The sequence below is a fragment of the Python bivittatus genome, unplaced genomic scaffold (genome assembly GCF_059951505.1).
Source record: "Python bivittatus isolate LINGU-HERP-01145 unplaced genomic scaffold, Pbiv_v1 ctg000020_np1212, whole genome shotgun sequence".
NCBI lineage: Eukaryota > Metazoa > Chordata > Lepidosauria > Squamata > Pythonidae > Python > Python bivittatus.
In genome coordinates this window covers 113,185,432-113,201,701 of record NW_028277030.1, presented here as the reverse complement: position 1 = coordinate 113,201,701, position 16,270 = coordinate 113,185,432, and the positions used below count along the sequence as shown (strand labels likewise).

At 37.7% G+C, this 16,270-nt stretch overlaps 1 protein-coding gene across 4 annotated transcripts; it reads left to right on the top strand.

Moving 5' to 3' along the window:
• Nucleotides 1–29: 29 nt before the first annotated feature.
• On the top strand, nt 30–15,658 carry TATDN3 (TatD DNase domain containing 3). 4 transcript variants are annotated; one of them, XM_007425639.4, is made up of 11 exons: nt 30–141; nt 3,055–3,087; nt 4,513–4,572; nt 4,763–4,836; nt 6,035–6,119; nt 6,609–6,671; nt 7,555–7,664; nt 11,871–11,926; nt 12,856–12,968; nt 14,423–14,500; nt 15,301–15,658. In XM_007425639.4, the coding sequence occupies exons 1-11, from the start codon at nt 91–93 to the stop codon at nt 15,442–15,444; spliced, it is 867 nt and encodes a 288-aa protein (XP_007425701.1). In that variant the 5' UTR covers nt 30–90; the 3' UTR covers nt 15,445–15,658. The 4 variants fall into 4 exon arrangements, with proteins under 4 accessions (XP_007425701.1, XP_007425700.1, XP_015743131.1 ...); XM_007425638.4 differs by having other exon boundaries at nt 14,420–14,500; nt 15,301–15,656; XM_015887645.3 differs by lacking the exon at nt 4,513–4,572 and having other exon boundaries at nt 14,420–14,500; nt 15,301–15,653.
• The last annotated feature ends 612 nt before the right edge of the window (nt 15,659–16,270 follow it).

Here is a 16,270-nt window from a genome sequence, read left to right as displayed (position 1 = left end):
CATTTAATGCATTGCCGCCGTGACGGTGGAACCCGGAAGTAGGTCCGGGTAGAAACAGAAGGTGGGACAACTGTGGTTCTTAGTGCCAGGATGGGGGCGGTGGACTGTCACTGCCATCTCGCGGCACCCGAGTTTCAAAGGGTGAGTAAGTGACTTTGGACGAAGGGGGAAAAAAAATACACCACCAAAATCCTTACTGAGAGCTCTTACTAGGTCACCTGAGATTTGCAAAAGAGTTGCAAACTTTCTTCATCTGGAAATATTGTTAATTAAGGTAGGGTTGGGAAGGATTTAGATGACTGGTTGTTAAGGCAATGTCTGCCCGAACTTGCCGTCTGAAATGATTGCTGGGTGAATCTGAAAAGATATGCGTTGGTCCTATCGGGCAGAATGCAGCAGGGATTGTCCCAAAGCTTGCAAGCATTTGTGTGTCCCCTGGTTATATTTTGGAGGCATATCTTCCTGACTCTTCTTAAGCATCTCCACCTTAGAGTCCAAGTAGGGCTACCAGATGGAGCTGCAGAAATCTGAACGACCGCTGGATGGTAGCAAATATTTAGTGCTTTCTGTCATTTTCTAGTCCAGCTGTTGACATGTTATTTATGAAGAGTTGTTATTGTTCTTTATGAATTCAGCATTGGTCTGTGAATTTTAATTAAGTATATTGTATTCATGAAGTCAGAAATCTTAGAAAATAACCTCTAATACTAGAAAATGAGGTTAGATCATTACCAAGTCAGAAGGATTATCTACAGGATATTGATGGAATATTTACAGGAATATGCAAGCAGCAGAAGAAGAATCTGTAAAAGTTCTAACCAAACTATGCCAGCAAATCTGGAGAAGGATACACTGGTCAACAGATTGGAAGAGGTCAATCTACATTCCAGTAACAAAGAAAGGAGACTTAACAGAATGTGCAAACTATCATACAATAACCTTAATTTCATATTATAGCAAAATAATGCTTAGGATCACAGACTAGACCCTCTGCATGAAAAGGGAGATGTCAGATGTTCACACTGGTTTTAGAAAAGGTCAGGGAGCTAGGGACATTTTTGCTGAGGCATACTGGATAATTGAGAAAGCCAAATAATTCCAAAGAGAATTGAATATGTGCTTCATTGATTATGGAAAGACCATTGATTGACAGGAAACCAGTCTGGAAAGAACATGGAGAAACAGATTGTCTCCAGGTTGGCAAAGCAGTGAGATAAGGCTGCATACTCTCCTTATTTTTCAACCTATATGCTGAATATATACTGAAAGAGGTTGAAGAAGATTAACATAGTTTTAAAGTTAAAGGAGAAAGATCAGTAGCCTACACTATGCTGATGGCACTACTCTGATAGCTGAAAATGAAAATGATCTGGAAGTTCTAGTAATAAAAGTCAAGAAGCACAATGAAAAAATGGAATTAAAGTTAAACATAAAGAAGACCAAACTAATGACAAGGTACAGCAACTAATATTAGAACTGACAATGAAGATACTGAAGTAGTGAATAGTTTCTGCTTTTTAGGACTGACTATCAACAGTAAAGGAACTAGCAGTCAAGAAATATTTTTATTTTATTTATTTATTAAAGCAATTTATATGGCTGCCCGACTCACTCATGGTGACTCTGGGCAGTTTACAGAAATCAGACCCCAAATACAAACCCACTACACCCCCATCCCCTTGGTGACAATACATTCAAACCACCAGGTCTGCTGGCAAAACCATGTCTTCAGGACCTTTTGGAAGAATATCAAGGTGGGGGCCAGTCTTATCTCTGCAGGGATGATGTTCCACAGGGAGGGAGCCACTACGGAGAAAGCCTTTCTTCTTGGTCCCACTAGATGGATCTCCTTAATGAGGGGGACCCATAACATACCCTGCCCCCCCAATCTGGTGGGTCAGGCAGATGAAATTGGGAAAAGGTGGTCCTTCAAATAACCTGGCCCCAAGCCATGTAGGACTTTAAAGATGATAACCAGCACCTTGAATTGGACCCGGAAGCAAATCGGCAACCAATGTAGCTCCCGCAAGAGAGGTGACACATGTGCAAATCTAGACTTGCACAAAACCATGTGCTGCAGACTAGCACTTTGAAGGTAGCAATGAAGGCCTTGGAAAATATATTTGGATGACATTATGTTTCTATACCTACAGAGATCAGAATCGTGCAGGCAATGGGTTTTCAAAGAGGATGACCAGCAGCAAGCTGGATGGACTCAGTTACAGTGGTGATGAGTGCACCATTGGGAGACTTGAAAGAACAGGTTAGGGATAGATTGTCATGGAGAAAATCTATCTATGTAGTCACTAGGAGTTGAAAACAACTTGATGGCACATAATCACTCTGTGAAAGTGAAAGTTAGACTTTAAAGAAGCAGCACAGAAAGAGTACAGTATTGATGCTTTTGAAGTTTAGTATTGGAAAAGACTCCTGAGAACACATTTGTTGCCAAAAACCAAACCAAAGTCCAGAGTTCTCACTCTAGGCACAAATTATCTGGCTCAAATTATCATCTTTTGGATACATTCAGTGAAGACCCATCTCTCTTAAAAAGTTGATAATGCTGGGAAAGGTGGAAGAAAAGTGGAGAAGAGGATGACTACCAGCAAGGTGGATGCACTCAATTATAATGTTGATGAATGCATCGTTGAAAGATCTGAATGGCCAGGATGGGGACATGTCATGCTGGAGAAGGTCTAACTATGTAGTTGCTAAGAGTTGACACCAACTAGATGGCATATATGAATTCAACAATCATAATAGGTAAACTAAATTAGTAAACACATCTGTATGAATCAAATGCAAGCTGTCTTTGTAGGTGCATATCTGGCCTTTTTAAAGAGACATATTTTAATGCATATTGATAGATACAACAATATTTTCTTTTGAAAGAAGGAATTGTCATTTTAAGAAAAAAAAATGTTAGGCTATGTTACTCTTTATAGGTAGAAAGAATAACTGAAAGAAAAGTGTGCTGAATTTTGGTCTTTACCAAATATGCTCTGTTTAAACACAGTGATCTGCCAGCATAATAATATTTTTAATCTCCCCCAGGACATTGAAAGTGTATTGGAAGATGCAAAGAAGGTTTGTAACATTTTTCTGTTGTTATTTTCCCTTTGTCAAACTCTAGAAATAGTTACATCTGCATTTGGTGTTTGGAAATTAAGCAGAACTGAATGTTACGTTTAATAAATCATGTTAAAGTTTGAAACACTGAATGGGTTCAGTGAGCCATAACATGCAGTTTATTTTATTTCATATTAGAATATTGTGTGAACTCAGCTTCCTGTGGTAAACTATAGGTATGCATGATAGAGTAAGCCTTAGTTTATGGCTCAGCCTGTTGTACATAACCACCCCCTTCCTGTTATCAGTACATAACAGATACATTGTCACTGCTGCTGGCTACCTCACACAGCTAGAAACACCCAGCCATCAGAAAGCTTTCTCTCTTGCCTGATGTCATGCTCTCCCCTCTACAGTATTGGATGGCAAATATAAAAAAAGTACAATTGGCTGAAAGGCTCTGCCCCTGTGATTCTGGAGTGGTGGAAATCCCAGAACATGTTCTTCTTTGTTGCTCTTTTTATAGAGACACTCAAATCAGATTTATCCCTCTGATTAGCAGATATCCTGGTCTCTCAGACTTGGCCTATGCCCAGATGTGGCTTATAGATGAACTGCCTTTTATTACAGTGCATGTGGCTAGGTTTTGTGCAGCAGCAGCGTGGGAGACCCACCGGACCCTGATGGGCTAATTTCCTGCCAGACGGATGTCCTCTATGTAATCTTACATTTTTTTTCTGCAACTTTACATATTACATTTTACTTAAATTTTAGATACTATCACATCTCTGTAATTTTAGATAATCACATTTTATATAACTTGAGAGTCTACTTTATAATCTAGTCATAGATTGTTCCTTTTGGACCTCATTCACAGATTGTAGTCAGGTTGTTTTATAAATGTATTTTAACTTTGTCTTAAATTTTATTTTATTTACTATCTATTAAGATAGATTTATAAATTCTCACCGAGCACTCATGGACACACTGCATGTACTGGTCTAAGGCCATAATAAACTGACTGACATAACCACCCAAATTGTGAATTACTTTAGTAACCCACAATTAAGTCCTCTGTGGCTCAGTGCAGTGGGTTCATAGAAGAAGGCTGCCAGCTTCTGTCCCCTATACATTCATTAACCCTGAGAACTCCCAAGTGTCAGGAAGCCTTTTCTGAAAATTGAGAGATGGAGTGCATGGGTGGCAACTGTTGAGGTGTGAAGGAAATGACCAAAAATGGAATTGAACCATAACTTAGATCAGTGTTGTCCAAACTTGGCCACTTTAAGATGAGTGGACTTCAACTCCCAGAATTCTGGGAGTTGAAGTCCACTCATCTTAAAGTGGCCAAGTTTGGACAATACTGACTTAGATAGTTTGAGGAAGTCTATAGAAAGGAAATATTTCTCTATCTCTTCCTTTCCTCAACTAATTTTTTTTCAGAAGAATGAACCTGCAACTCTGAGGAGAGGTTTTGTGAGACAGAATCAGCATTGGAATAATGTGAGATGCAGAACTTTCCTTCTGTAAACCTTCTATACACAGATTACCTTAGCTAAGTCATTATACTGTAATTTAAAACTTATAATTGCATTTATTTTAAATATGGGAATAATATTTTTAGATAGATTTACTTTGGCACAGTTTTGTGACTTACTGCTTTTAATTCTGTCTAACTTATTTCCTGTTTCAGTCTAAGGTTTTGGCCCTGGTAGTAGTTGCTGAACATTCTGGAGATTTCACAAAAATTATTCAACTTTCGGAAAGGTACTAATTATTTCAAGCCTGTACTGAATGGGATGAAAATAGTTACAGTTTAGGATCTAAAGAATTGCCCAGTTAGTTATATCTATTTAACAGGATTTTGGAATAAACATCTTCATTTGCACTTTTGTTGTGCTTTTTTAAATTTCAAAATTAAATTGAACTCTGCTATTGTTCCTTAAGTATCCGTGTTCAAAGACAATGTCAAAAGATGTATTGAATTTTTGGAATATGTACAATATTTCTTTTGGAGTATTAGATTCACCAACAGTATTTTACAATTAAATTTTAACAACTTGATGTAATTGGATATATGCATAGGAGAATTTCCCAAGAGTTCATTTAGGCCTGGAGACTAGCATACAGTTCCACTGAAGGGTAAATTGGTTTATTATGGTATTGAAGTGAAAGACAAGCTTGAAATGGAGGGAGAGTGGCCTCTTTTTATAGATTTATGCAAATTGTGATATACATTTAATCAGTAGAGTAAATACTTGATTGGGATGTGGCATATGTGTGTTAATGAGATCAGAAGGTGAGGAAATGAGGATGAATACAGTGGCTTCTTTGGGTTGGAAAAAAAGGGGCCTAAGAATGTGCCTGTTAAGAGGTTACTTTTCTCTAGGTGTTATTAAATGCCCTTGCTTTCCAGCACTTCTGCTATTCCTTAGTATCTGAATCAGCATCCATTTGTATTTATGGCTTGGCTGGGTCTTCTGGTTTGCTAATCTGACATCATACTTTCTCCTTCATTCATTATTCAATATATGCTGTATGTATATAAAACTTGAGATCCCTTAACTCAGTGGTGTGCTGGAGCTGGCTCGCTAGAGCCAATTTTTAAATTTTCTGGAATTTTGTGTGCTGGTTGAGAGCAGAGCTGAGCCACTACGTCTAATATGCCAATCAGCTGTTTTGCAGCTAGCTGTGAGGTGCAGCAGCAACAATGGAGCCAGCAGAACCAGTTCTTAAACATTTATCAGCACACTACCACCTAGACTGGTATTCTTTTGCATAAAACAAGTAACGTTGCAGTTGTTTTCAGGTGGTACCCAGACAAGGAATGTATTAGAAATATCAGAATCAGGAATAGAAAAATAATTAACTTTCTTTTATTTGAAATAAGTATTGATTTATTTAATATTAATTTTACTATTGATTCACTGACTTTTCCCATGCCTTAACATGTGTTTATGTCTAGGTATCCAGGATTTGTTTTTGCATGTTTGGGCATCCATCCAGTTCAAAGTATTCCAGCTGGATGTGAACGCAGCGTTATTTTAAAGGTGATATAAAATAAAGTTACAGCTTTAAAGTGCTATACCATTATGTCTATATTGTGTCTTGATTTGTTAAGTATTTTTCAGTCTTTATTACATTGTAGTCAGGAGTTATTTAATCTTACAAGTAAAGAATAAATTTCAATGTGTAAAAACTTGCCTAAGACCACAGAATAGATCCATGTGAAAATGGGGCAGCTTGTTAAGGACTCTCCAGAGGGATCATCAAGATTTCTAACACCAACAGTTTGGTTTAATCTAAATACTACACAAAAAGTAATAAATTCCCATATATTATATGGATGCATAAATAAGTCATATATCTTAACAACCATCACAGAAGGCTCATAACTTTAAGAACACATAAGTAAGAAAAATATTTACAGTAAGTAGATGGAAAAGAAGGCAGAACAAAAATCAAGAGAAACATGAAGCAGAAGCAAATGTGTATATTTTACCTTAACATTCATTTCACATTGTTAAATCTTTCTGCAGGATCTAGAAGAAGCATTCCCACTCATTGAACTGTATAAGGATCATTTGCTGGCCATCGGAGAGGCAAGTAGACTAATCATAACATTTTTACTGGGTCTTTTTGATATATAATTTTTCCTCTGCAAAAAACAGTATACATCACTTAGAATTAAGCCCTAAAAAGTTGATTGAAATTTGCATCTTGGTAAAAGTTTCTAGGACATAGCACTGCAACACAGCCTATGGTGTTTACATGTTATGCAACTTTAGATTTAATTTCTGCGTTACACTTACCTGGAATCAAGTCCTACTGAATAAAATGGGCTTACAATATATGTAGGTGGACTTACACAGAATTGTACTGATAGAATGGAAAGTAATACCAACACATGTTATTTAGATATTTGTGTGACAAAAACACCCCTGTATAATTTCTGTGTGTATAATTGTGTGTGAGTCCTTTAAGAAACTGCATATGCTGAAATATATTATTATATTATATTATATTATCTGTGAAAAATGCATACTAATTTATATATCTTGAACTGTACAAATATAGAATCATTTAAAATAAATAAAATGTATGTTAAGTCTCCACTATACTTATGTGCAGTTGTCATAAATGAGGATATACATATGGGTTGCACAGTATTTTCTACATGACAAATACTTTCTATATAAGAATTTTTTCATGTTGGAAGTTACCCTTAAACAAACATGTTGTTTTTGTTGCTTTTAGTCCCACAGAACAGTCAACATCTGTTGTAAGCTGCATAAAACTATTTACATTGCTGAATAAATGATTAAAGATTGCAAGTGTTTCATAAATATGTATTATTGTTATTTATTTATTTGATAGATTTGGATCCTTCTCTTTCACCAAGAACACAACAGCATGCGTAGCCCTCTTTCCTCCAGTTTTTCCCAAAATCACAACCTAACTTATTTTTTAAATTTTTTTCTGTAGATTGGTTTGGATTTTACTCCCAGATTTGCCAGCAGTGATGAACAGAAGGAAGGGCAACGTCAAGTCCTGATGAAACAGATTCAACTGGCAAAACAACTTGACTTACCTTTGTAGGTCATTTGTTGCAAAAATACAGCTATTTTTATAATTTAGAGAATAAGCTTCTCTTTGTGATAATTATATTCTTTAAATGAACTTATTTTTCTAAAATTCTGATTGCAGTTTACATAGATCATGTGGTTATTTCCTGTACTGTAATTATAATGCAACATTTTTAGATGAATATGTTGCATTATTGTATAATTGTTATAGAGTGATTTGAAATGTTTTCAGACATGTTATTGTTCTGTTCCATGCCCTCTAATTTTGTATAATCTTCAAAACTTCAGCAAGACATCACAGTGCAGATTATACAAAATCTCAGAGGGGTATTGATGTTCCATAGGGCAGGTGCTGGAACAGAGAAGGTGCACATACATGACATGTCATTGTTTTGTGGAAGGAACCCTAAGCATGCTCACTCTTCTGGATCTCACAGGCCAAGCACTGACGGTTGGAGACAGATGTTCTCATAAATAACCCAGTCCTGTGCCATGAATGGTTTTATAGCATCTTGAATTGTACCTGAAAGCTTATAGGGAGCCAGTGCAGCTTGTGGAGAGATGTTACATGGACGCACTAAGGTGCATCCATAATTACTTGTGCCACTGCATTCTGGACCAATTGCAGCTTCTAGGTGGTTTAAAAGTGCAGCCCCATGTAGAGCACATTGCAATAGTTTAGACAGGAGATGACTAGGGTATGAGTGACCATTAGAGTCTCCTTATCAAGGAATGGGTGCAGTTGGCACACAAGATATATTTGTGCAAAGGCCTTTCTGGCCATGGCTGCCACCTACTCTTACAGCAGGAGTCGAGTCCAAGAGGACCCTCAAATTGCACACTAGTTCTGTCTGGGTGAGTGTAACCCCATCCAGGACCAAAGGTGGAGATCCCAGAGTAAGGGGACCTAAAAAACCACAGCCATTTGGTTTTGCTAGGCTTGAGTCGAAGCCTGTACTCCCTTTCCAGATCCACAGAGCCTTGAGATACTGGGAAAGAACCATGATTTGGTTGCCCTAGGCTGGAGATATAATTGGTGTATTGATGATACCTAACTCTAAATCAACAGATGATCTCACCCAGCACTTACCTATAGATTTTAAATAAGGGCAGAGAGAAAGTAGTCCTGGGGAGTCCCAGAATGCAGCGACTTGGGCTGAATCTTTCCCTCTTCTACCAACACTGACTGGAAATGGCAATGGAAGGAGGAGGAGAACCAGTGTAACATCATATGTCTCACTTCTAAATCATGAAGCCAGTCTAGAAGGATACCATGGTTGATGTATTAAAAGCTGATGTAATGTATGTGAGAAAGACCTTGAGAAATAGGGCAAAGAGATGCTGCCTAGGGAACAATCAGATAAGAGAGGGCAGAGCCTGCAGCTGCATAATGGGTGGAGAAAAAGACTCAGAAGGGATGCTTCCTAACTTCTTAGGCTGTAAAGGAGACAGTAGATGATTTGTGTTTTCAGACTTGCAAGATTCTGTTCATATAGCCTTACTAGAGTAGAATTAGCTCATCTGGTCGTGTTTCTTGCCTGGTCTACCTGGGAAGGCTGACAGCTGCTAAGAGAACAAGAAAGGCTAGGATGGATTCATTTCCTCCATCCTGGTCCTGCCAGAGGTAATCTAAAAGTGTGATTAATGCTGTCTCAGTGCTGAATCCTAGTTTGAAATCTGACTGGATAATCCACTTCATTCTGGGCCCTCCGTAATTGCAAGCAGACAACCTTCTCAACAACTTTTCCCTAAAACGTGGGGAAATTTGTCTAGTATCATTGGATCCAGGGAACATTTCTTGAGAAGGGGTGGACCACAGCTTCTTTAAAAGCTGAAAGTACCACTTGCTCCCTCAAGGAGGCATTTACCAGTGCTTGGATTCAACTACATGCCATCTCTCAGGAAGCCTTAACCAATCAGGAGGGACATGAATCTAATATACAGGTGGCCACACTTACAGCATTGAGGACCTGGTCCACTTTTTCAAGAGTAACAGGTTCAAACTCATCCTATGTATGCCAGACCATGCCCCAATCATGTTCAAGGGATCTGCACTCAGAGGGAATCTGAGCAATTTTATTCAACAGATGCCTAGAGTAGTCTGCACAGGGCCCTTGTAGATGTACTTTCATTTCTCTACATCCTTAGGAGGGATCAGGTTATTTTAAACATGGCTGTGGGACAGCTATCTGTGGACATGATCGAGTGGAAAAATAATTACATTTTGCTGCTCTTATCACCACAAGGTTGTCTTTAAGAAAGGATCTTATCTGTGTTCATGCCTTATTTTTCTCCAGTGGCACTCTGGGCATTTTTTTCCCCCTGTTTCATCTTCTGGAGCTTCTCAGAGAACTAGAGAGCTCTCTGAGATCTACAGACAGAAAGAGGCTGCACTGGTGACCAAGACCATGGTTGTTTCCTTGTTCCATGTGGTGATGAGGGCCTCAGATGAACCATGCATCAGAGCCTCAGGTACAACCCCAAGCTCCTTTTGAAACCAAAAAGGCTTAATCAGGCACCTGGGTTGGACTGATTGAATAAGTCCTCCCTTGCTGCTATGAGGAATAGTCACAGCGAACTCTAGGTTTAACGACGAGTGAACTGACCAAGGCAAGGGGCTAAAGGTGATATCTCTACATGGCACAGGTTTAAGCCCTACATGGCACAGGGCCAGGTTATTTGCAGAACCATCACTCCCTGAAGGTATCTGCCCATCTCACTAGGACAGACAGGATGGTGTGCTCCAGATTCCTTTCCTCATATGTTGTCATCTGGTATGACCTCAGAGGTGTGCCTTCACTGTAGCTTCCCCAGCCCTTTGGAATAGTCTCCCACCTGAGATTCAGGGGTGGCGGTGGGGGTGGGGGCTACCCTTTTAGCTTTCCAGAAGGCTGTAAAGACCTGTCTCTTCCCCCAAGCATTGGGCTAGGATGGGGCTGTGTCAGGGGGTCCATAGTATGGTGGTCTGCTACCTGGTGGGAAGGCTTTGACTTGTTTTTATGTATTTTTTAAAATATTTTTTAAAATATTTATTGGTTGTTGCATGCTGCCTAGGATCACTGTGTGAGATAGGTGGCCATATAAGTTATTTAAATAACTGAATAAAAATGTTCCAATTTCAGGCCATACTACCACTGCACTAAGATAACAACCAGATCTAATATGTGGCCGCTACTATGTGCCTAATTCACAGAGTTATAAAAGAAAGAGGAAGAGGAGCACAATCAAACTTGCAAGATTATGTTACTATAGTCAATCTGAATGAAGGTAGTCTTTGGTATTCCAGGGAGCTTGTTTCTTGGTCTGGTTTGCCTTGTAGGGCTGTCATCTATCAAGATTTAAGAAAATGGCTTAAAGAATTCAGTGGCAAACTTCATCTCTCAGATGAATTAGCTGCTGGCCTAGATCTAGTTGATGACCCTCTGATAGATATACCTTTGGTCTTCTTTCTTTTGTCTATCTTCTGGCACACATCCATTGTACTATTTGTATTAGTTAGTAATTTGTCCAATGTCTCCTCTTTGGTGAGTTTTCTTTTGAGGCTTACTCTCAAATACTTCATAGGCATCCCCCCCCCCCCACTTGAGAACATACGAGCCTTCAGCAGTACAAAAAATTGCCCAGTCTATTGAGGATCACTAGTCATTCTTGCTCCAGATGAAGTTCAATAGGTTATGTTCAACAGTAACTGGAACTGTCTTAAGTCCATTCTCCATGGGTGACATTTTTTCTTCTGAGAATTCTCTCTGATATTAACATGTCATCCTGGGTGTTTTATGACTTGCTGCATTTTGCCAACTCTGTATCTGCTTCCCCTTCCTTTTCCTATAAGCACTGTGTCATATGAAAATCTAAAATCACTTTTATTCCCAGCTCCTTATCAACAAAACAGTGCAGAGTTAGTACAGAGTTTATTGGTGTGTCAGCATCAGTGAAGGCATACTGTATGTGAAGAACCAGCAAGATGCTATGATAGAGAGCAGATTCATCCACAAATATTTATTTGTATATTATATTTATTACAACTTTATTATTATAATAATTACCCTATACTTAAATCCTGGAACAGATTAATAGTAAAATAAAATATCCAGCTGAAATCAAAAGCTTAGACATGCTGAAATTTCAGTCATATACCTGATTTATCTGGCCCTGAAAATTATGCTAGTTCTGCCAAAATCTCTTGCTGAGTTTTTGTTCTTTTATTTATTCTAGAAATGTTCATTCCCGCTCAGCTGGAAGGCCAACCATTAACCTCTTAAAGGAACAAGGTATCATTTATTTTACTTAATGATTTTGTTTAGTTTTCTTGTCAAAATATGTCAGCACCTGATATGGGGTCTCATCTCCATGGGGAGCTAAGTCAACTTTTCTCCTTTAGATGTTATATCAGAAATATGAGGAATATATCCCTAAGTAGTTTCTTATTCATCTGCTTTCATTGCAATTTTCAAAGCCATTCTTTATTATTGGAAAAAGCACAGACATTTGAAAATCTGGGGCAGTTACATTTTAGCAAGAACCAGCTTTGGGATATTGGCAGGATTTGTGGTAAAATCCAGCACCCTATTTAGAGAAGAAACTGGAGGATCCCCAAATCTTGTAGGGGCTAGTTTCCCACATTTTAAAATAAATCATGCAGTATACCATGCAGACTAAAATGCTGGTCGTGTAAGACCACTGAGCCCAAAGTCTAAAATTTCCTAACTACACTAATTAATATAAGACTTATTCTAAATTAAACAGTTCTGCAATATGGAACTCATGATATAAAGCATTTTTTTGCAAGTGGAGTCCCCAAATTTAATATATATTTGTCGTCTTTGTATGATTTTTGCAAGAAACTGCTAGACTGCTTGAAACAATAGCATTCTTGAATCACACAGACAATATGATAGGATTTTAGGCATCTGACAAATTCTAGTTTTAGTAGCATATAATCCTTCTGTAAAAAAAAAAAACTGCCTTTGGGTTAATTTCAAAAAATTTTAAGTGATGAGACAGAAAAATATAGTATGAATGAATATATGACAAGGGAATACAAGTGACCTCACTCCACAAGAGGGCATCAAGCTGTCCCTGTGCATTACAATACGGGGCTTTGAAACTTTCTCATTGTGTAATTGGCTGCCTATGTTAGGTTCTGACATTATAATTCTACTGATAATATAACTTCTTTCCTTGCTGTTGGGATTCTCAGGTGCTGAGAAAGTGTTGCTCCATGCATTTGATGGGAAACCATCTGTAGCAATGGAAGGAGTGAAGGCTGGGTATTTTTTCTCCATCCCTCCTTCAATTACAAGGAGTGAACAGGTAAGAATCAAGAGAGCAAAGCTTTGAACAAAAGTTCTTTATTCATATCATTGTGTAACACAAACCTACCAGGATCTACAGGAGATAAATGTATGTAACATGATTTAAGTATGTTTATAAACAGACTCCAATACACGTAAAAAAAGTCCCATCTATTTGGTGCTTATTCAGATTAGACAAGAGTTTGTATGTAAAGTTAGCTAGCCCTACTTTTCGTTCTCCAGCACAACTGAAAATCTAAGCAGCATGTCTTTTTATGAGTAGTACAAATAAACCCCCACAATAAACACAGCTATTCCTTTCCATCCCATTTTTGTCTGAAGATGGATATCCTGGTATTGTGACTGAAATGGGTTTATAGATAAAATAATGCTGGGAAAAGAGAGACAAATCAAGTGGAAAAGCCTTTGGTCCCAATCTAGGAGAATAAATAATGACTGCATTATTTAACAAGCAGAAAAAGCTGCCTTTTCTGGAACTGTAATTAGAACTGTAATTCAACATAGCTTCTATCATTCTAGACATTTCCTAAACTGATAGTTATAATAAATATTATGTTTAAAATGCACCAAAATATGATGCACATAAGAGAGCAAACTTCATTAAATGTGGTAGAATCTTATTTTGAGTAAACATTTATAGGAAGTCACTCTAAATATTCTGTCCTGGATCAGGATTCTACATAATCAGTCTGAAGTTTAATTTCAAAAAGGGGCTATTCTGGGTTGAAATCATACACAAAAGAATACTTAATAAATTGGGCCAGAAGTAAAAAAAAAAAAAAATTAAAATCCTAGTCAGAACACCTGATTCATCTTTCTCCTCTGAGGAATCTTTCTTAGGTTAGACCATGACAATAAACCCCATTAAACTCCCTAGGACTAACTTGGAATATGCACAGAAGGAAAGCAAGGTGTGCCTTCAAGTCAGTCTTGACTTCTAGAAACTTACCTGGGCAAGCTCCCCCAGTTTTCTTGGCAACATTTTTGGAAGCAGCTTCCCATTTCCTTCTTCCTAGGGCTGAGAGAGTGACTGGGCCAAAATTATCCAGCTGGCCTCATCTCTAAGGTGGGACTAGAACTCATGGTCTGCTCTCTAGCCTGGTGTCTTTAATCTCTACATCAAATTGTCAGATATTAATCAACTAAAGCATTCATTGCTTAAGCAAAAGGATCATGGATTTGTCAATGGGTCTCTGACTTTTCCAAATGTGTTTTTTTATTTGAATATACTGAAATAGGGAATATAAACTTGCCATCTAATTGTTTAGGCCATTATAAGATTGCAACATTATTTGAGTATATAAAGCCTTCAGCTTGTGGCAAGGTGGATATTTCAATTGTTTCTTTGTGTGGAAATTGTATCAACTAATTAATGGTCTTTTGTTCAAATGTTTGCTTTGTCTGCTTAGAAGCTATAGATGTTAATTGTTCTCTTTGATTACCTTTAAGAAGCAGAAACTTGTGAAACAGCTGCCTCTGGAAAGCATTTGCTTGGAAACTGACTCACCTGCCCTAGGTCCTGAGAAACAGGTGAGGACTGACCAGAGATTCTACCTTGTCAACATCAACAATAATACACACAATGTATCAGTAGTTCAGAGAATTTATATCACTTGAAGTCTGTGGAAATGACAAGACTCTTAAGTGTAAAGAAAGGGGGGGGATCTTAATGAAATTAATTGCAGATGTTGTTTGTACAAAAGTGGCAGATCAACTAAGTGCTTGATCATGCTACCTAGGAAATATGGGAATTGTTTCTAGGTTGGAAAAGCTTATACCGTAAGCTAGTTATGATGTTGGCTGCCTGATCTTTTCAAAGTAGCACAAACAAGTGGGACACAGGCAAAGGAAGAAAAGTTAAATATTTTGAGCTACTGTATGTAGGTGGAAAGCTTAGTATTTAGGCAATGGCTTTACAGAGTAAACATTTTAAGTAGCTGCTCTGCACTGGAATAATGGATTTTGTGTTTCCTATATTTTTGATCAATTGCAATACATTGTATTACTATTTTACATTTTCAATGTTTTTTTGAAGCTGTTTATATTTGAAGTAGCAATCTATATCATATATCTGATTATTGCATGGGTTAGAAATATAATATTAATAGTAGTAATAAGAATAAACGGGTCACCTATTCAGCTTGAATGTCTAAAATGGACAGGTTAAGCAATAAGCAATAAAAATTAGGAAGCCTTCTTTTAAATGTAAGAAATAGGAAAAAGAGGCAATAAATAAGACCCAGAATAAAGACTAAAGCTAATCTCTTGGTGACTGGTTCCAAAGGCAAATGAGTGATGCAAAGAATCAGCATCTTATAATTGCATTTCAGGTGAGAAATGAACCAAAGAATATCTTCATTGCTGCAGAATACATTGCTGAAATAAAAGGAATTTCAGTGGAAGAGGTTTTAGATGTAACAACACAGAATTCACTGAAGGTCTTTCCCAAACTGAAAAACTTCCTCAGGAAATAGCTTATGTTCTATAGTATTTGACATTAATTCAGATTATCTATATAGTAAATGTATGTGTAAATGTAATTTCATAAGATGCATAATATTAAAATATCTAATAGAAGAGAATAAATGAACTGTGGAGTCCTTGATGTTCTCTGAGCTTGGTTTGCTTGCAGACATTTCATTATCCAACTAGGTAACGTCATCCGTGCTAGTGAATATTGGGTTTGCTCCCTGTTTATATACAGTAGGTTAACCTCCAGGTTTTGGTGGGGGTGTGGTTTTCTCCTCGATGGTTCCTTGATTAGGGTATTGTTTTCTGCTTGATAGTTTGTCTGGAGTTAATCCTTGCTTACATGGGTGTTGGCTGCTGGAGAGGATGTGTTCTGGTCTTTTTCTTTGTTTTTTTATTGTCTCTTTTGAATGGTGTATGAATGTGATTTATTTCTATGTGTCTACTGATGGCTGATTTGTCTGAATGCCAAGCTTCCAGGAATTCCCTAGCATTTTTGAATTTAGTTTGGTCTAGGATGCTCAGAGTTTCCCAATTGAAACTATGGTTGAGTCTGTCCATGTGTTGTCAATATCAATATACTTTGGTATAGAAGATGCATAATTATCAACAAGACATAGTATATCATCAGTATATATGTAGGAAATTTTTTTGATAGTCTCCCATTAGCATGATATTAGAGGGGGCAAGGATAGGAGATGTTGCTTCTCTATTGTAGGTTTTATGGAATAGCCTTCTGCAGGAACTTCGGGTTGCTCTGACTATACAGTACAGTACTGCTTTTCTGGAAGTTGTCAAAATGGAGCACTTCTAGAGCGCTTTTAATTAACA